This window comes from Bombina bombina, chromosome 5 (assembly GCF_027579735.1).
Source record: "Bombina bombina isolate aBomBom1 chromosome 5, aBomBom1.pri, whole genome shotgun sequence".
Taxonomy (NCBI): domain Eukaryota; kingdom Metazoa; phylum Chordata; class Amphibia; order Anura; family Bombinatoridae; genus Bombina; species Bombina bombina.
The window spans coordinates 432,899,263-432,921,421 of NC_069503.1; the positions used below are offsets into that span (position 1 = coordinate 432,899,263).

General features: G+C 35.6%; 1 protein-coding gene across 1 annotated transcript in view; it reads left to right on the forward strand.

Moving 5' to 3' along the window:
- Positions 1-21,417, forward strand: part of LOC128660439 (collagen alpha-6(VI) chain-like) — a 534,497-nt gene extending 513,080 nt beyond the window's left edge. The window contains exons 42-43 of the mRNA XM_053714286.1: positions 4,103-4,141; positions 21,147-21,417. Of these exons, the coding sequence (XP_053570261.1) occupies positions 4,103-4,141; positions 21,147-21,319 (212 nt within the window). The 3' untranslated portion in view covers positions 21,320-21,417. The remainder of the gene's footprint in view (positions 1-4,102; positions 4,142-21,146) is intronic.
- Positions 21,418-22,159: the final 742 nt, after the last annotated feature.

Consider the following 22,159-nt stretch of genomic DNA (forward strand, 5'->3'; position numbering starts at 1 on the left):
TATGCATTGTTTACCCGGCTTACAAGATACCGGGGGGGGGGTGTTGAAGGCCTCTTACTGAGGAGACTGTCCTAGGCATTAACGCTCCTGATCGGTTGTCAGAGGTGGTATTACCAATAATGTGGTATCAATCGAAACTGCTTGATTTGAAGGGTTTGGCTATTAGGTTGCAGTAGCTAGATGGTTTTCTTGATCACTGATAAGAGACAGATTATCTGCGATTTCCACGGAGCAACCAATATTGCGACCAGTTAAGGTGCTGCCCAGAGACACGCCCCCGATTTTTTTTTTTTAATATCAGTGTAATAAAGATTTATTATCAGTCCTCTGGGGCTTTTCACACAAGTGTTTATTATAATAAGCCCTAAGATTACACACCAGTTCTTAAGCAAGTTCCTCCTATTTATGTATAATATTTATGCAAATAAATGCAGGTAAATAAAATACCGATGGTGAAATGTGGTAGAGCGAGGGACCTCGCCATACTGAAGAGATTTATTTTTTATTTTTTTGAGTGGAGAACTTTAGATCATAGGACCCCAAAAGTTTTATTTCACTTGACTGGCTTCACTATCTCGACCAATAAAAAAGTTTATTTTGTTCTTTTAGTAAAATTTGTGAAAATGTAGGCAGTTTCAAATAATTGTTATCAGAAATTTTCCAGGATTAATATGAAATAGCAGCATTTAAACACATTGAAATTGGTTTTTTTTCTTACCTGAAAAATGTCAAGTTAAAACTAATTAAATCTAAATTGTTTACTTTCAACTAATACTCTATTTACCTATCAGCATTAGCAGGAAGTACTGAGAAGCTTATAAATATAAGAAGAAAATCCTGTCATGTCATTGGTCCATACAAAGGGCCCCATGTATTAAATAGCGTGCGGACAGCTTCTCGACTTGAGAAGCTGTCCGCACACGTCTTCCCTGCATACGGACAGTGGATCTGTTCATCCGCTGGCCCATATGCATCATTACATACTCCACTGAGTGTGTAATGTCCGCCTCTTCTCTCGCGTGAGAAAAGGGACTGTCAATCACAGAGAGGTTGCTTGCTCTCTGTGATTTCTCTTCACCACCTCAGAGGTGTCTAATGACCGCTGCTTCTTACATTGCAGGAAACAGGCTTGCATGTGCAAACCTGCCCGCAAGGGCTCTGGAGCAGCTTACGCTGCTTCGTACATGGAGTCAAAAATAGAAATAATAATGTGTAATGGTATTTATACCCTAACAAATTACTCTAACAATGTATAATATAATTTGCAATCATTTTGTAAAAATGTTAAGTTAAGCAGAAAATGTATAAGTGCCGTGCAAACCCTATAGGAGATAGGGTAGGGTAATTAAAGCTCAACCCTTTATTTGGTGGAATTTTGTTTACATAATGTGAGGTGTAGATGTATACTTAAAGGGACACTGAACCCAAATTTTTTCTTTCGTGATTCAGATAGAGCATGCAATTTTAAACAGCTTTCTAATTTACTCCTATTATCAAATTTTCTTCATTCTCTTGGTATCTTTATTTGCAAAGCAAGAATATAAGTTTAGATGCCGGACCATTTTTGGTGAACAACCTGGGTTGTTCTTGCTGATTGGTGGATAAATTCACCCACCAATAAACAAGTGCTGTCCAGTGTACTGAACCAAATATTATAATTATTTGCAATGCAAAATGTAGACTTTTTTAAACAATCTAGCTATATAGAGCAAATAATTTGAAAATTCTGTCACATTAGTTTCTGGGACCCTTAGAAACAAATATGCAGTTATAGTAGATTATTATAAATAATTTCTCCCAGATAATAAAGAGAAAATGAAGTAAACAGATGTTTTTATTTTATATTACAGTAATAGGGGCCGATTTATCAAATCTTTGGCCGACATCGCTAAATGCCAACAGCATATGCTGTCGGCATTTATCTTTTGGGGTCAAATTTTGATTAAAAAAAAAATCTAATAGTAACTCTACTTTCCGGAGATTAGAAGTTACGGAGTGTTCATTCATAAAACCCATTTGATCCACATGTATTATTTTGGACAAAAAACCCTTTATTCTGTTGGCTATAATAGAAAGAAGAATTTTATAATCGGAATTTAAAACAGATATAGGTCTATAAGAAGCTGTATGTTCAGGGTCTTTGCCCTTTTTTGGAATCAAAGTTATATTTGCTGCGGAGAAAAGATTAGAAATAGGAGAAGATGTTGTATAATAATTGTTAAAGAGAAGCACTAATGTATTACTAATTTCTTCCATCAGAATTTTATATTTTATATCGGAAATCCCGTCTGGGCCAGCTGCTTTGTTAACTTTTGCGTTATTAATTGTTAACAGGATTTCTTCCTTAGAAATTGGCGCATTCAAGGTTTCTAAATCAGAGAAAGAAAGTTGAGATGTTATTATTCTAGCCCAGAAGAGCTCTTTATTAGCGGCGTCTATCGGTTGTGTAGTGTATAGCATTTCTGGTGAAATTCTTGTGCAATTCCGCCCCCTTCACATTTGCGGCCAATCTAGCAGGGTATTGGCCACTAGCAGGGGGTGTCAATCATCCTGATCGTATCTGATCGATATGATAGCGGTCCGCCCCCTAAAAAATGGTGGAAGAGTTAAGGAGCAGCATTCTTGAGACCGCTGCTTCTTAACTTCTGTTTCCGGCGAGCCCGAAGCTTCGAGTGGAATATGCAGCAAACAAGCAGTAATTACACCCCATAGTCTCATGTTAGGAATTTATTTATATAATTATTTATGAAGTAATGTATCAGTGATAGGAAGATATATACATAGTTATATATGAGGCTGCAGAATTTGGAGTGATCTTATGTTAACCTCTTCTTCGCTGGGTGTAATTTAGCCACCATTGTGTCTGTCAAGAACTTTTCCCTTTGCATTGGTATTCCTTTGTCCTCCTTAGTCTCGTGTATCTTTTTTATGAAGAAATCAATATGTAAATGTTTTTTTTACACAAACTGAAATGCATTTCAGCGATTGGTTACTTATAATCTCATAATAATAATGCATAAAAAAAACATAATTATTTTACTGTAACCAATAAGTATTCTATAACACCAGACAGAGCTTTCCATTCCAAAACCATACATCAAAATGATAAGAAATTGCTTTTTTTATAATTGGTGTTCTTATATCTATATATCTATATGATACAATTCTAAACATTGGTCACTCAATTATTTCCCAAGACAGAAGCTTTCACTTTGGTTATTTGAGCAGTACTTATTTCATTAAAGAAGAAAAATAACTGGTCTAAGGCTTTAGATTATTGGGTGAGGACAAGATTCTGCAACTAGTAAAAGCAGAAAAACAAAGACTGCATTTAACCCCTAATATTCATAATGCATGAATGTAATGGAAAAATAATAAATTTGTAGATGTTTGTATATACTGATGTGGTCAAAAGTACTGGTACCCTTTCCTCTTTTAAAGTACTGGTACCCTTTCCTCTTTTAAAGTACTGGTACCCTTTCCTCTTTTAAAGTACTGGTACTCTTGCATTTTAATCATAATTTGTGTTGAAACTAAAATATCTTTTGTCATCGCTACATTGTGCAATTGTGCACAATGTAGAGAGCAGATTCTTGTTTATTCTATAAAGACGTTCTTAAATGACCTGGACAATACTATGGATACCCTTTAAAAGTTACAATAAAGAATTGTTTGGCAGTGATACTTCCAGTTGACTTTTCTCTTTTAATTAGTATCGCTCTGCTGTTTTGTGTCACTGTGTGGATCACACTAAAAATGGAATAGAAAAGGAAAACCAGAGAGTTTATTTAAAGTTTTTATATAAAGGAAATTCACATTAAACTATTATTTCTAATAAGAAAAAAAAATAATAATAAGAAAAAAAAAATAAGCTAAATTTGGCAGCACAGACTGTGGGAGTGGTTCTTATTTGTCATTAGTTTATATGTTGCTATGTCTAAAACTGTTACAAAATCATCTAAATGTATTGCATTTTCCAACAACCTCTTCTGCTGAATTTACATCCTTATTGAATGCATTGATGCATAATTTTCTTTTGATAACAAAACACTGAATAAAACCTGTTTTTGCTCTTTATTTTTTATATGTTTTTTATGTTTAGGTCAAACCAATAATGAGCAATTGCAGACGCTCAGTAAAGGTATGTTGAATGTGCATTTGCTTTACTGTACATTGAACAGTATACGCTGGTCTTTTTGAGGAGTATGTGTTGATTATTAGTGACAAATTCTGCTCTTATAATATGATCATGGAAATTCTGGAAATTGTGTGGCCAGGGGTTTGGGCATTCAGTGGTTGGGGTGTGAGTCACTATGGACCTGATAATTGGGTACACCTGAGAAGTTTAAGTGGGAGGTTTTTAATAAACAGTGAGATCTTCTGCCGTAGCATATGTAACACAGGAGAGGATACTTTGTTTGTCTGTCTGTGCCTTGCTTTTTGAAATGGCATATACCATTTACAAGAATGCTTTTAAGTAGCTGCACTCCGTTTTGCAAGCCAAATTATTACTGTAGCATTTCAGAATGATGTGGTTCTTTTTCTTGGTTCAAAACAGGAAAATCAGCAAATTGGAGTACAAAAAAATAATATACTATACAAAATTTAAATGTTTTGAAAAAAAAGTGCACACAAAACAACTGTATAAACTTGTTACAATTCACAAATGTATTTGTCCATCTGTTATTTGCAATAGCATTCTGTAACATATATTTATAAAGTACCAATGTTGGATTAGGCTGCATATTGGAAAGATAATTGACAAGTGTCAGAGATAGTGGCCTTGAAATTGTCCAGGTTTAATTTTAGATCAAAAAGCCCTAAATTCAATAAATCATTAGCACAAAGTGGAATACTCATATGGCACTAGATGATGGCAAGTGGTCTATGCTTAACCTCTCCTCCGTGTTTTGCTAACCAGTCACTCCCATAACATAATTTCATGTCTATGTCAGTATTGTCCAAGATGTCAGAGTTCAAGTTGCTGCCCTTCAAAGTTCTGCCACTCAGGTAATTGCCTATGTGGCCTGAACAAAACTCTCTGACACTAGCCGCATGAAATTGGCTATACAAGAATATAATATCAGTTCCCAGAACTCATATAAAACACATCTGAGTAGAATACAAAGTAGCTTTATAATCAAATCATAAAACAACACATTTTAAGAAATAAATCATCAAAAAAACAACACACTCACACATACACATCTCATCCAACAAAAACAAAAAAAATAAAGATAAAAAACCCCAAGTCATCCAAAGGGGGACCCGGTCATCACTTCAATCCTCTGTTTGCTGGAAAACCAATGTCGAATTACTTCAAAGGTGCATGTGTTCTATCCACCTCAAATAGCAGCAATATATAGTCACATGTCAATTTAAAATTTAATAGAAAAAAAAAAAGTAATTTCTCTGTATCCAAATTTTTATATATTCAATTGTATATGTCATCAGTGTGAATATCAATATGCAAAAAAAAATATGACATACAGTATGTCATATGTCCCAATTGTTGAGTCAACATACAGCTCTGGAAAAAAATAAGAGACCACTGCAAAATTATTGGTTTCTCTGTGTTTACCATTTGTAGGAATATGTTTGAATAAAATGAACATTTTTGTTTTATTCCATAAATTTTTCAACATTTCTCCCAAATTTCAAATAAAAATATTGGCATTTAGAGCTTTTATTTTCAGAAAATGACAACTGGTCAACTTTACAAAAAAGATTAAGGGGCATATTTATCAAGCTCCGTATGAAGGCTCGCCGGCCCTAAAGACCGCTGCTCCATAACTTATCCGCCTGCTACAATCGGGTGGATTGACACCCTGGCCGCAAATCTGCAGGGGGCGGCATTGCAATGATATATGCCGACAGCATATGCTGTCGGCATTTATCGATGTGCGGCGGACATGATACGATACTTCGTATCATGTCCACTCGCACATTGATAAATATGCCCCCATGTGTTTTCAGACTTTAAATAATGCAAAGAAAACAAGTTCATATTGATATTTAAACAACACAATACTAATGTTTTAACTTGACAAAAGTTCAGAAATCAGTTTCTTGTGGATTAACCCTGTGTATCAATCACAACTTTCATGTGTCTTGGCATGCTCTCCACTAGTCTTTCAAATTACTGTTGGATGACTTTATGCCACTCCTACCGCAAAAAGTCAAGCAGCTCTGCTTTGTTTGATGGCTTGTGACCATTCACCTTCCTCTTGATCACATTCCAGAGGTTTTCAATGCAGTTCAGGTCTGGAGATTCGGCTTGCCATGACAGAGTATTGATCTGGTGGTCCACCCACACCTTGATTGACCTGGCTTTGTGGCATGGAGCATTGTCCTGCTGGAAAAAACAATCCTCAGATTTGGGAACATTGTCAGAGCAGAAGAAAGAGAGTTTTCTTCCAGGATAACTTTGTACATGGCTTGATTCATTCATACTTCCACCACATTTCACATTGGGTGCAAGACACTGTGGCTTGTAGTCCTCTCCGTCTAACCATTAGATGATTAGGTGTAAGCTGAAAATTGAACTCATCAGAGAAGATGACCTGAAATCAGGCAGATTTAGTTTTGTGAAGGACGCATTAATCAAGTCACGTACAAGGGTATCCTAGAAGAAATCTTTCTTCTTTCTGATTTGATAATGTTCAACCAACAACCATAGCGACAAAACCTGTGCCTTATGTTTTACATTTATAATCTCTTGACAACCTTGACCCCACAAGACAATTTACAAGGGCAATAGAGACTTTAAGAATTCAGCATAATAGGTCTAAGTGTAGAAGAAAAATTATGAGCACCCCTCCAAAACACCCCAGAATTTCCACAACCAGCCCTTTATTTGCAATTGCAAGTTTGCAGACCTTTCAGTCTACCCAGTGAGACTACTTTTTTATAACAAAACAGACATGCAAATATTTTCCAATTACAAAAATTTACTTAAAGGGACACTCAAGTAAAAATTAAACTTTCATGATTCAGATGGAGCATGCACAGTCTTTTTATTTTTACATTTTTTGAGTCACCAACTCCTACTGAGCATGTGCAACAATTCACAGAATATACATTTATGCATTTGTGATAATCTAATGCAGAGCTTTCCAAACTTTTCATGTTGGTGACACACTTTTTAGACGCACATCATTTCACGACACAGTAATTCAGTTGTTCTAGCAAACAGGTTAAACTAACTTGTTTTAAGAGATACGGACACATACATAAATTATAAAATAACTAAATGTATTTACAAGTAACGGTATATATGTGCAAGAAATAAGTTTATTAACACCAATAGCTACTTACTATTTTAGTGGGATGTAAGAGGTTGATGGGATGAACACAGTTTCTGAATATTTGGTGGAATATTAGATAAAGACACTCGCATTTTATCATCAAACATTTTTAAGCTTCCACTTCCTATCCATATATCAAGAGCAGGAGCAGCAATGCACTGCTGGGAGATAGCTGCAAAAAAAAAAAACACTTTGACTTCTGACTTCAGCTTCCCACTCACTGACTACACATGCAGTCACGAGCCGATTGAGGAAATTACACGTGCAGTCAGGAGCCAATGTGCCGCCAAAGCCAATGGAAATAGTTTCACTTCCTGGTTAGCTGCGGCAATAGGTTAAGATGATCTGTGACCCACTAGGAATCAATCACTTGTCAACCACATGAAATGCGTAGTAGGCAGGCGGACAGCCGGAAACTAAAAAAGAAAATTAAAAATAATTTTTAAATTCAAAAGGATTTGTGCTGAAGCAGGGACACACCTACACACTGCCACCGACACACTAATGTGTCATGCCACACAGTTTGGAAAACACTGATCTAATGGATATCACATGATACAGGAGGAGTGGAAATATATCTAACTTTGAAATTTGTCAGAAATAAATCTTCTACTCGCTTGGAGTTCAGACTAAGTGCTATTGCATTTGTGGATTATGCAAATCTATTGTATTTACTGGTCCTTTGAGAATGTTGCTGAGTAGTTTTTGTTTTTCCGTGTGTTAATGATTTATGTTTGATGTTTGAGGAATCGTGTATTGGGCACCTTGCACAACTCTAAATGTTAATGGCAGTAACAACTTCTGCCAATTCTGTGCAAAATATAGGTTCAACAATTCTTAGTGAATTTCAAATAATATCTTGTCTTTACCAGGCACCTCTGCAACCTCTAAAAACACTTATGAATCTAGCCTAGTGCCACTAATCTATAAATAAATTATTTCATTAGTGAGTTCCAATGCCCAGTCAAATAAGGAAATGGATGTTGTTTCAACCAAGGAATGGTCCAATATCTGTAAGCTCCCCAACATTCAGCAAATGTAAAAATGAATTCTCAGTTACTTACTGCTACCTCACCCCTAAAGGATACAAAAAAATATCTTTAATGTAATGATATGTGCTGGAGAGATTGTGGGGGGTCTAGAGTTGTTTTAGAAGGTGGTCCTGTAGAAATATAAAGTTTTCTTGGATAAAGTTAAATCCTAGATAGCCTCTCGGGAGGCACGCACACGCATTAGAGAGCACCTAAACAACATTGACAAAGAAAGAGATGTGTCAGACTTGGTGCATCATTTCATATACGAGCATAACAAGTCAGTCAATAGCTTTAAATGGCAAGTAATAGAAAGAATCCTTCCTAAACCTAGAGGGGGTGACAGAATGCAACGACTCCTTTACATAGAGGCATTTTGGATTTTTACACTCCAGACCAGACGTCCCAAAGGCTTTAATATAGCAGGAGACATTATTAACTTCTGGAAGTAGGGTATAGTGATATAAAAGTTTCAGTGAAGGATCTTAAATAATTGGGATATAGATATGCACATATATAGGCAAAGAGTAATGTTATTACAAAGTTTACATACAATGATGTTGAATTACATATAAGCTATGTTATTTATGTTATCCTGTTTTGAATACTCTAGTTTTCAAGTTATTCTAGAGATTGCTCACTTATAAGGATTAAAAGTGATAGTTAACATTTTCCTATTTGTATAACAAATCCTACAAGGAAATGTGTAGTTCAACTTGTGTAGTTTGGTTATGTATACGCTTTGCAGTCAATCTATCAGCATATCTAATACAAAAACAGAAAACTGTTTTAACATACTACTCCTTTAAATGAAATAAATTGTCTTCCAATTAGCCTGTTGTTAACATTAATTAATTGCACTGTGACCCCAGCTGTTTATCCTTGGTTATCACTAGAATAGTTCTTAAGGCATAACACAGGCTACACTTTGAGGTCTATGATTAAGGCTAAATTTTCCAGCCGAAACGCGTAAGACCGACTGGTAGCCTAAGGTCACAGCGCAATTACTAGCTCTTTTCATTTTTTACCACCCTCATTTAAGTGTTTTTGGTTTTCACTGTGTTGGAATTTATTGAATTTGTGATTTCAATAAACTCACCCCTTGTTTGAAGCCCGAGTTCGCTGGATCTTTTTTTGCTTGGAAAAAAGCCTCATATGGATGAATACAAAAATAATGTAGCTTAACCTTTTTATTCCCGTTTAGCTAAAAGATTTTTGGCCAAATAATCATTCAGTTCGACTTAGTTAATATAGTTGTGCTGGAAATCCCCGTAAAATTACACTGGGGTGGGATAGATTTCATGCACTCCTTTTAAAGTAGATAATGTGAATTTATAAACATAATTGTTCAGAATTTTAAAATATAACATTTAAAAATCAATCTTTTAAATGTACCTCCCCCCCACTTTTAATCAGGCATACAAACAATGTTTGATTCCTGGGTACTGTACGTAAGGTTTCTAGCAGATTTAATAGAACAGATACATTCACAAACACATTTTAGTGCCAGCATAAGGAAATAATAACATTCATTCAACAGAAAGCTCTGCAAAATCATTTATTTTTAAATAACTGAAACGAACTTCTACAGAGAGAATAAAACACAAGTAAATACAGATATTCCAAAATATAGAAAGATGTGGTGAACTTTTCAATCTATTTTGGGACTAAAACATGTAATTATTCTTGATTTCAAGCAAGCCATTCTTGATTGTTGTATTTGTTCTATAAAGTGAATTTTCAGTCTGTGTCCTATTTAAAATTTTAATACAATTATAAAATGTATTTGCGTGCATCTGTATGTGCATGCGTTCACTATGGGGCCTATTTATTAAAGGTCTTGCGGACCTGATCCGACAATGCGGATCAGATCCGCAAGACCTCGCTAAATGCGTAGAGCAATACGCTCTCCGCATTTAACATTGCACTAGCAGCTCACAAGAGCTGCTGGTGCAACACCGCCCCCTGCTGACTCGTGACCAATCGTCCACCAGCAGGGAGGTGTCAATCATCCCGATCGTACTCGATCGAGTTGATATCCGGCGATTCCTGTCCGCCTCATCAGAGCAGGCGCACAGGGTTATGGAGCAGCAGTCGCCAGAAACACGGGCCCACAAGCTCCGTTCGGAGCTTGATAAATGGGCCCCAATAAATTAAAAAAAATATAAACATATCTCATTGAAATAATTATTTAATTGGCACAATGATACACAAAGTAGCACAATAAGGCCAATCAGTGTATACTAGACTTGTGCAGCACCAATTTTTTTTTTTTTTAAATCTTTTGATACAAATATTCGGGGAAATATTCAGGGCCTAATTATTCAGTATTTGTTTCATTTGAAACTAAATTATTATTTAATATATTCATAGAACATTTACATTTGTTTTCGTTAAACAAAAATAAATGTTCTAATGCTAAAGGTGAAAAAGTTCACTTGTAACTTAATACTTACCTTTAGCATGCTGGAGAGCTGTGATAACTCTCTTCTGCTTTTCAGAGTCCCAGCCACGCTAGAGGTAAGTATTTAACCCCTTAAAGGTAGTTTTAAAGAAAAAAAAAATGAATACTGATACATTTTTTAATTTCTTTAAAATTCATTGGTTCATTAATTCGGAAATTCATTTAGTTAAAATGAAACAAATATCTGTTTCTCTTTACGAATTTGCATTCTTAATAAAATGAATGCACATTTCTTTTGTATTCATATTATTGTTATTTAAATCAATAGATTATATTATTTGTGCATTAAAACATAACTCAATACTGTACCTTATACCACTTCACTCCTGCATTTATTTCTGCAGTATTTAAATCCTGTACGCTAGTGGTGTGCTGCCGTGAAAAATTCAGTTTAGCCAAATTTTTTGGAATTAATATTCAGGGAAATTGAATATTCTTAGAATTCTTAGAATGGCATTCTTTTTTGTTAAAGCTACAGGTGAACTTTTTCTATATTCTTACCTTTAGCGAGCTGTAGAGCCAGGCTAACCCCTCAGAGCCTAATAATAATAATAATAATAGGCGGCTTAGCGTGGCGGCTTTATTGCAGGCCCTGAGAGCCAACACAAATGTCAATGTTCTAAGAATATACATTTTTTGTTTTCTTTATAACTTAAGAAATACTGAATAGTGCAGCAAATCAATATTCGGGGAAACTAATTTCCCTGAATATTAATTCAGAAAAAATTTGGCTGAACCGAATTTGTTTTCAAGAGTGCAAAAGGTATTTTAACCATTTAAAGGAAGCAAATGAATACTAACAGATTTTGTCAGTATTTATTAGTTTTCTTTAAATTTCGAGATGTATTCGTTTATATATTTGTTTCAAATATCCCTATATCCCTAAACCAAATGCATATGTCTACTTTATACTAATGATATAAACTAAATCCTTCCTATTATTATCTATTTACTTTTAAAACACCATTAAGTTCTATAATTCTGGGTACTTGGGAAGAGATACACAATGGCTTGGATTCAAAGATGCTCATCAGATTGCTGAGGGGCTGTGTTGTAAAGGCAAGCTCATGTTCAAAAATTTCTTGAGCATTAATTCTCCAATCTTCGATCGGATCAGGATGATTGACAGCCCCTGCTCATGTGCAAATGGCTGCAATTGAGCAGGGGGCAGCCAAGTGGACGATGGTCTTGATAGCAAAACTTGTCTGCCTGGTAAATGATAAATGGGGGCCTATGGTTCTTTCAGAAAAAAATATGTAAATCTATGAGTGTATAATTGTAATTAAATGACTATTAAATATTGTAGAATTGCATAATTAATAATAAGGTACACATTTAAATGATCTATATATTTGTTTTCTAACAAATTTAATAATTTCCTTTAATTTTCTGTATCATATCTGTGGTCACATGATTAGATTCTGATCATCAATCCCCACACTGCAGAAAGGGCATGGCTGGTGGCCTAGTAGCTGGCACTTATTCATACGCTGCATACACTGTCATCATTTATTATTGCACAAGCAGTTCTGGTAAACTGCTTGTGCAATGCCGCCCGGCTAGCAGGGGGTGTCAATCAACCCGATCATATGTGATCGGGCGGATTGCTGTCGGCCGCCTCAGAGCAGATGTACAAGTTAAGAAGCAGCAGTCTTAAGATTGCTGCTTCTTAACTTCTGTTTCCGGTGAGCCTGAAGGCTTGCGCAGAAACAAGGGTATGCGGCCCCATTTGGGCCGTGATAAATCGGCCCCTTAGACTCTATTCAATTTCTTTCAATATGATGTTTAAGACTTATCATATCCATACTACAGAGATATATATATACCTAGACTTAATATACACATATAAATACTTCCTACATTCATTTAAGTTTTTTATATCTGGACAAATTGATATTTCTAACCTTAAAGCTTTTTCTTTATCCTGCTGTGCTTATTTAAATTGATTAGCTTTTGAACATCTTGCAAGAAATGTGAAATGAAACACAAAGGGAAATATTTCAAAATTTTAATACTTTATAAATGTTTGATAATAAAAGATATAAAATTAAACTGAATGCACCTTTATTGTATAAGTTAGCAATGAAAACAAAGCGGAAAACATGGGAAACATAATTGCTACATTGCACTAATAGCAAGCCTGTGTGACCACTCCCACAAAGAGTTAAACCCTTTAAAAAGGGTAGCCAGTGGAAGAGCCAGTCATCTTGATAAAGGCCTGTAAGAGGCTAAAATGCGTAGATGTTGTATCTGGACTTACAACTACTATTTTAAACAGAGTGCTCTGTGAATACAGGAGGTATATTATCCTGAAAAGCAACTCCCTGTACATGACAAGTTTAAAGGGACATTAAACACTTTGAGATGGTAATATAAAATGATAAATTGTAAATATATAATAAAACAACTCTGCAATATACTTTCATTATTTATTTTGTCCTCTTTGCCTGTAATTCCATTCTGAAATTGTGAGCTTTTCAGTTCCTGTTTGAAATGGAAGTGCAGAACACTGTTAAATCCAGCACAACCATTGGCTGCACACTCTAGTGACCTATTTATAACTGACCCTAATTGGCCACAACAGAGAAGGTAACACAACTTACAACATGGCAGCTCCCAGTGTTTTATAGACACTAAAACCTTACTCTTATTTTGTCACTTTTTAAACAACTAATGAAACTTTAAAAAATACATCTACATGTTAGTCATGGACTAATCTTTTCTTTGAATGCATCATTCTATCTAGCGTGTATTTAGTGTTTAATGTCCCTTTAAGGCTTAAGGAGTTTTTTCATTAGCTGACGGATGGGCAGCCCCTGACACGCATGCCGAAGTGGTAAGGTCCGTAAGAGCCCATAAAGGACACCAATATAGACGGATGTGTAGCCAGAATGAAGGCAAGTAAATACACACATGTTCTAAAACTATTGAATGAACCAGGGGATTTCCAATATCATTAAGGTCTACAAAAATTGAACTTTAATCTTAGCAGTGGCACCCAGGTTGCTTTACCGGTAGCATTCACAGAGACGATTTGGACAGATTTTTAGTATGTATTGCATTTTATTTTTATTTATTGCGACCGGTAGTTTTTGATTTTATATGTATTTTATGCATAAAGTGATGTTATTTAACTAGCATCATTAAAATATATTATTCTTTTACTGGTTGATGTGTAGCTATTTTAGCGCACTTTCTAGTTTTCACATGACCCACAAACAATCTGTATTTATAATATATATGATACACAAAACAAAGGAAGAAAGGAGGTATATAAATATAATAAACCTCCACAGTAAGGGAATTCAGATAAAAAATATGACACAGATATTGCCAGTGCAGGCTGCAAACAAACCTGTTTATTACCCAAAAGAGACGAAAAACCATCCACTAAAGTAAAACAAATAACTGCCTAAATAAGGAAGTCTACGTATATCAACATGAAAATATATATCTGTGCACAGAGAGCCCTGAGGAAGCCCCATTAAGCACATAGTGAAGGGGTGAAACATATATGTTGGTGTGCTATTATTTACCCTGGGAACTTCCACCCTTATCAATGAATTTTATAGCTGTTGTCTACACTTGTAACTTTGTGCATTTGGTGCCTATGGACTGTTTGGATACAATTTCTTGATTACACAGGGCGGTTGGTCTTTACACACTGAAGCTGAACAGCTATTGTGGAGCGACAGGGAAAGAGGATGGCTTTGATTAAATGGCCAAAAAACTCAGCATCTACTCTAATCTTCTGAAGCCACAGACCATTCCTAAGGTTTGAAAGTAAGATTACCGGGGATGTGTAAGGTCAATAAGTGGAAGTGAACATTTCCTCTATTCCTTTGCCATGTCAGCTGGGACCTGGAGTGCGGTGCTCACCGTGGTTTGTTTGTATGCCGGTCATTATTCATGCTGAATAAGGGAGACACGTCTCATATTTGTTAGCAGATTTGCTGATTAATCCTGCTATAAGTGTACACTTTTATTATCTTGATTCCCGGCCAGGATATATTTCTGTGCACGAAGCGAAGATATATATTTTTTTATGTTGATATATACGTGAACTTCCTTATTTAGGCAGTTATTTTACTTTAGTAGGTGGTTTTTCTTCTCTTTTGGGAAATAAACAGGTTTGTTTGCAGCCTGCACTGGAGATATGTGCATCACATTTTTGATCTGGTTATCCTTTCTTATAAAAGAGTGCTTAATTCCCTTACTGTGGCTGTTTAGTATGTTTATATAACTCTTTTCTTCCTTTATTTTGTTTATTATAATACTTTAGGGTCTGCACCACTGCCCTTGAATTGGGCAAGCAGAGTTTGTGACATTTGTCACATTATTGATTATCTTTTATTTTGACTCTTCCAAATTTCTATTTATTTTAATATATATATATATATACAGAAAATTAGTGTAAATGCACCCTCACCAACACTTGCAACTTGTCAGGGTGCTATAAAGGTAATTTGTAGCAATATAGAAAAGTAGCACTCACTGAACTTTCTCCAACAGTGACAAATAAGTTAAATGAAGTTTTAGTGACGTTTCGGGACAGCAACAGTCAGAGGAAGGGACTGTTGCTGTCCGAAACGTCACTAAAACTTCATTAAACTTATTTGTCACTGTTGGAGAAAGTTCAGTGAGTGCTTCTTTTCTATATTGAGATATATATATATATATATATATATATATATATATATATATGTGTGTGTGTGTGTGTATATGGATATATATGTATATACAGTATATGCATATATGTATGTATATATATATGTATATATGTGTGTGTATATGTGTGTGTATATGTATATATATATATATACACGTTGATTGGAGTAGCCGTGTTAGTCCAGAGATTTAGATATCAAAATAACAATTGCTATGACCAATGATACTTTTTTATTGGACTAACTATACATTTTTAAGATTGAAAAGCTTTCGGAAGAATTCCTTCCTTTCTCAAGTCTGAAGCAATACTGAACAATTCAATAGAATTTATAGATCTTGGGGTATATTTATCAAGCAGTGGATGCTGCAAACTACGCACGTAGTTTTAGGTTCCCCTGAAACTGAAGTTAAGAAGCAGCTTATGAGGGGGGCTTAGGTGACAGAGGCAGACAGAGTCCAGTGTAGAAGAACAGACTGGGGAAATATATAGTTTTACATAGTGCATATGTCAGTATAGGCTCTATGTAAAGCTATATATTACAGCCAAACTAAACATGAAAATATGCACTCTCAACCAGCTGCACAGTTTTTAGAGACTCAGGCAGTTAACCCCAGACAAGTTTTGGTGAAAAGCCCTTAGGGAAAACCAAAATCACAACTGTGATATTTACAAATGTTGTTTTTATTTTTTTAGACCGAGACCCTTTGTGTGACTTTAGATAGGTCTCTTTTTAGTTTCCCGTACCAGTTTTTGACCTCTCCTAAGTTATCTTTAATATCATCTTTTGTGCATAGGTTTTGCAGATCATCTTTTGTAATGGCGGGTGTACTTGTAGTTTCTTTCTCGTGTTGCTGCTGTTCTGTGGATGCTGCCATTTTCAGTGGTTTTGCGGCTATGTCTTGTTGTTTGGGTAAATGTTGCATTAGCTTAGAGCTGTTTACGTTATTGGTCTTAGAGTTTCTGCGGCCAGGCATTACAAATGTTGTTTTTATTTCAGATTCATGTTTTTCTAAGTTACGGTAATTTTATCTTTTTTATAAGTATTTCTATCAGCAATTGTGTATATGTAATCTGGAATTAACAGTTTACCATTCCATCTTGTTTATTGTCAATAGAGATCAGTAAGCAGAATTCTCAAAAATTGTGTTTTGAAAAATAAAAATCCAATTTAGAGTATCTAGAACCTCATAACACTATCTTCTTACCTTAAAAGATATTTTGCAAAGACAAACATCGTTTTGTAGATTGAAGTTTGGGACTTTTGCTGATCTTTTAAACATTGTCACGATTTATAGTATTAGAGCTGTCAACATCCCATTAAAGAAGATATGTTGTGACCACTTTCTTTTTATGGAAGTTAATTTCCATGCAACAGAAGCATGATCTTCAAGAAGAATTATATGATCATTTTTTTATGTAACTGGTAAAATATATTTCAGCAGCATTAAAAGTACTTTCTCTGGACTAGAATGTTTTCATAATGACAATGTATATGCATCTATTGCATCTTTTGACATCACCTGAATTACTGAATTATTATTATGTTAAAATATTACTTTTTTCAATTCAATGTGTTATGTGTTTTAATCTTAAAGGGACACTAAACCCACATTTTTTTGCTTTCCTGATTCAGATAGAGCATGCAATTTTAAGCAACTTTCTAATTTACTGCTATTATCAATTTTTCTTCGTTCTCTATCTTCATTTAAAAAGCAGGAATATGATGCATAGGAGCCGGCCCATTTTTGGTTAAGAACCTGGGTTATTCTTCTTTATTGGTTGGTAAATGTAAGCCTCCAATAAGCAAGTGCTATCCATGGTGCTGAACCTAAAATGGGCTGGCTGCTAAGATTTACATTCCTGCTTTTAAAATGAAGATAGCAAGAGAACGAACAAAATTTGATAATAGGAGTAAATTAGGAAGTTGCTTAAAATTTCATAAATTTGTGTTCAGTGTCCCGTTAAGCTACTATTTTGTTTCTGTTGACTACATTTCTACTTATAATAAACTATGTGATGTAATGTTTCATATGTTTTGTTGGCAATCCCTCAGTTTTAAACTACCTCTCTCTTTATCACACCCAACACCCCCCTTTCCCTCCACAACACTCAAGTCCTCTCAGCCCATACACATATACTATCCTCAACAGAGACTTTCCCTCCCCAAAACTTCCTCTTCTCCAACCACATACCCACACTCCCCAACACACCCACCCCATCTACCCCAACCCACCACCATCCCCTCCAACACACTCCCTTTCTCCAAACACCCCCCTTGCCCCCCCTGGATGCATACCCCTTCCCCAACACACACCCTTACTCACCCAACATTCACTCTGTGACAGATGGGTACATATATATAGTATAGCAAATAAGGGCCTGCACTCCAAATCTCAGGTACTGAGAAATATCCACCAGTGTGCTGGATCACAGGTACAAACAGTCTTAGAATAAGATAGCACTCACTGGATTTGAAGTAAAACTTAACTTTTATTGTAGTAAAAATTTAAAAAAATGTCTCATGACGTTTCGGTGCCAACTAGCACCTTTATCAAATGGATCAACCGTTCATCAGGCAGATGGCATAGCCTGACATCCGGAAAGCAAGATAAAAACATGAGGACGCTGCAGCCTTATATACCCTGCATCTAACTCAATTGAAAACATCATTTTTTGATATTTTTCTAATTGTGTCCTTTGCATACAGTGTATTTTTTAACATTGTTTAGGATTGCTGCAGTTTTTTGTACAGAGACGCTTCCCTAAACTCGTCACACAGAGCATGAGAGATGCTAATTAGCCACGTGCTAAACTCGAATCTGGACTGAGATGTCTATACTGAAGACGGTACTGGTTGCACCAATGACAGGTTGCGACACACCGGAAGGGGCGCGGCTTATGTGATGCACGTATGGACGTGCAAACAAGCACTGTTCCTAACAATCAATTGAGTTAGATGCAGGGTATATAAGACTGCAGCTTTCTCATGTTTTTATCTTGCTTTCCGGATGTCAGGCTATGCCATCTGCCTGATGAACTGTTGATCCATTTGATAAAGGTGATAGTTGGCACCGAAATGTCATGGGACATTTTTTACATTGACCTACTACAATAAAAGTTAAGTTTTACTTCAAATCCAGTGAGTGCTATCTTATTCTAAGACTATATATATATATATATATATATATATATATATATATATATATATATATATAAATAAAAGTTTGTATGTGGTATATGCACTCTCATCAACAGACCGCAATTTGCCAGGGTGCTGTAGCCAGGTATGTAAGAAAATAAGAATTAGAAAGCACTCACTGGACTGTAGACAACAACTTCAATGAAATATCCTTTATTGTGACGTTTCGGGACCAACAACGTCCCTTCTTCTGACAAGCAAAAAAGTGAAAACAGACAAACTTATAAAGACCCTTACAACCACTCCCCTTGGTGAGTTACCAATCAAAATGTGCCTTGTGCAAAAGTACATGGGCCGGGTGCACAACCGGCTTTCATATAAGTGATACAAAACAGATATAAACTGTTATTATTTAAAGTGTACATCAAACAATATATATATTATTATCCCTGTGAATGTGTAATACAAATGTAACAAAAAACTGGATCCGATCACACACATGCTCAAAGTTGTCCGAGGTGTATTAAACCTAATATAAATAACAACACGAACCTGATAGGAGGGCGAAACACACCCTCACAATGCGATAGGTTAAAAACATTCATCACACAAAAACACACCTATCACTATTACGCCAACCAATAACAAGGACTGAAATCTGTAAACAAATAGACTGATTGGTAATCTTCACCCGTCCTCTATGATGTCAGGGGGCGTGTTAGCTAGCAGACCGAGTATCAATAGAGCTGTCAAACCGCAGGTCCGGGGCTTACTTTAGTGTCCACTGACACCTAATCCCCCTATTTCAAAGCGCAGTCATCGCTTCAATCATACGTGTCCCTTATTATCAGCGCACTGTGTATCAGAAACCTCATGCCACAGATGCGGCTATGTGTCCCAGTTCCCGGTTGTCATGACAACCTGTATACACAATCCATGATACATAACCTCTCAATCGCAGCGCTCAAAGGGTCATATCATCCACAACATCATGGCACCGACACGGCAGAGTACATCACAATAGTCCTTACTTCATGCCGCGGTTGCCATGGTGACCAAGTGTTTCTCCCATATTTCAACACGCCAGGCATATTCTCGATAGTAATTAGCTATACTAGGCTTATGCCGCGTTCCCCTAGTTAAATATCGCGGACTTCTAAGAAACCGCACTGCCAACACAAGAACCCACAATTGCATACTTGGGACCGCCACCTGTGACCAAAGAGACCACAATGTAAATGGAAACCATAGCAACCATAAATGCGTGCTGGAGGCCGCTAACTGATACAGACGGCTGTGCTGCTCACCAAGTGTCACCTTCCAAGCACGGAACACAAATGCAACCCAAATCCTGAAAAAATAACAATAAAAATAGATATAAATATAAACTTATCCTCTACTATATGCATATACTCAGGTCAAACAATTCTCCTCAAAAGTATTATATATCCGGAAAATTACTACCCTCAATCGCAAATCAAACCACTCATATGCAATCACCTCTGCACATATACTGACATAATAACCACCTAATTCTACTGCCAAAGTGCTGTGTACCAAGTACTCTATTACTCACAATACAAAACATAACCATTTTGATTGGTAACTCACCAAGGGGAGTGGTTGTAAGGGTTTTTATAAGTTTGTCTGTTTTCACTTTTTTGCTTGTCAGAAGAAGGGACGTTGTTGGTCCCGAAACGTCACAATAAAGGATATTTCATTGAAGTTGTTGTCTACAGTCCAGTGAGTGCTTTCTAATTCTTATTTTCTTATATATATATATATATATATATATATATATATATATATATATCCGGATGGTGGGTGTCAGTGTGGCACAGGGTATACTATGCAGACAGAAGCTGTCAGACCCAGCCCCGCACATATGCCTCCTGGCTAAGGTGACACAGAACTACACATATGTCATTTTCACAGCACGGACAGGGTCAGGGAAAACTACAGCCCCCATAATTCCTGAGCATAATACCACCTCTCTTTCAGTTAATCTCTACAGACATACCAAGCTATAAATGTTCCTTGTCATTTTCTTTTTCATGTGCAATTCTGATATCACATACTAGATACAAACATATTCATAATTATTCTGTTGATCCACTGAATATATTGTAAATTCCGTTCTTTTAGAAATTTTTACATTTTAAATGTATGATCTTAGTTGTATACATAACTATCCTCACGCATAGGAGAAAGTGCAACATTTAACAAATGAACTTCCGTACTTGTCATTGATCATTGCAAAAAATACTTTTTAATGGAAAAATGTTTTTATAAACTATGGAAAATAGATTTTAAATCAGGAAGATTTTATAAACAAAATATTCAGTATAACGCTCTGAATATTTATCTATAAATAACTGGCACTGTAAGATATTTGAGGTGAAGATTTTGATCATGAAATATGTTACTTGCTTTCATTAATTTATTTTAACAATAACTTTACACTCATGGTTAAAAATTCCAGGTTACATTTGGTCATGGCTACTTGTACTCATCTATGCATTCATTTCAATTACAGATATCTGCACATTGAGCCAAGATGATGGAGACTGTCAAAATTACATGCTGAAGTGGTTCTACAATGCAGATCAAAATGAATGCGTGCAATTCTGGTATGGTGGTTGCGGAGGAAACAAAAATCGCTTTGAAACTCAGGAACAGTGTGAGGCCCTCTGCTTGTATTCACGTTAACATTTCATAATGATTCATTAGTATTTCATTGCGCATATGAACAAATTATCATTCATTTAAGTTTAGAATTTGAGGGGAAAATAAATTATTAAAATATTTTTTACTATGTGTGGTTTATGACATCACATGTATAATTAGGTGCTAGCATTGATGTTTCCCTCAGATGTCTTAAAATATGGGAAGAAAAAGTGCTGCAGTTTTGCTAAAGATTGTATATAAAAATATGCTATTAGGAAAAAAAATTATGTTTTGATCCATAACCTGCACTTTTTCTTCACTGAAAATACCTCAAGAAAAATGTGTTTTTCAATAATATTTGCAGAACATGTGTTTAAAGGAGGGAACTAAATTAAACATGTAAACAAAATAACAGTAACTGCTAAAACCAAGTCTCCATTCTTAGAAAAAGAAAATAGAAACAAAAAAATCTATAAAACAACAGAGGAATGTTTTTTAACTAAAGGTTCTTCAAACAAACATATTTCTTATATGTGGAAAAAACACAAGAACACTTGTTTTTTATCTGACTCCATGCTTCTTTTTCAAAGTTTAACATGTGAATAAAATTCTTAAAAAAAACTTTGACTCTTTGGTTTTTTTATTTGGGAATATTCTGACTTGGGAACCTGACCATCCTGCTTAGTGGCGAACAGGCAGTAGGTACAATACATCCGCTGCTTATATGTGCTATTGCACATGCACTTTGTGCAGTACTGCCCCCTGTTTGTGAGCAGAGCCTGCCAATCACCCAAACAAAAATGTTCCAGTTGATTTTTATCTGCCAACTCAGAGGTGGTGGAGAAGGTAAGAAGCAGCGGCTGGATGACCACTGCTCCTTAC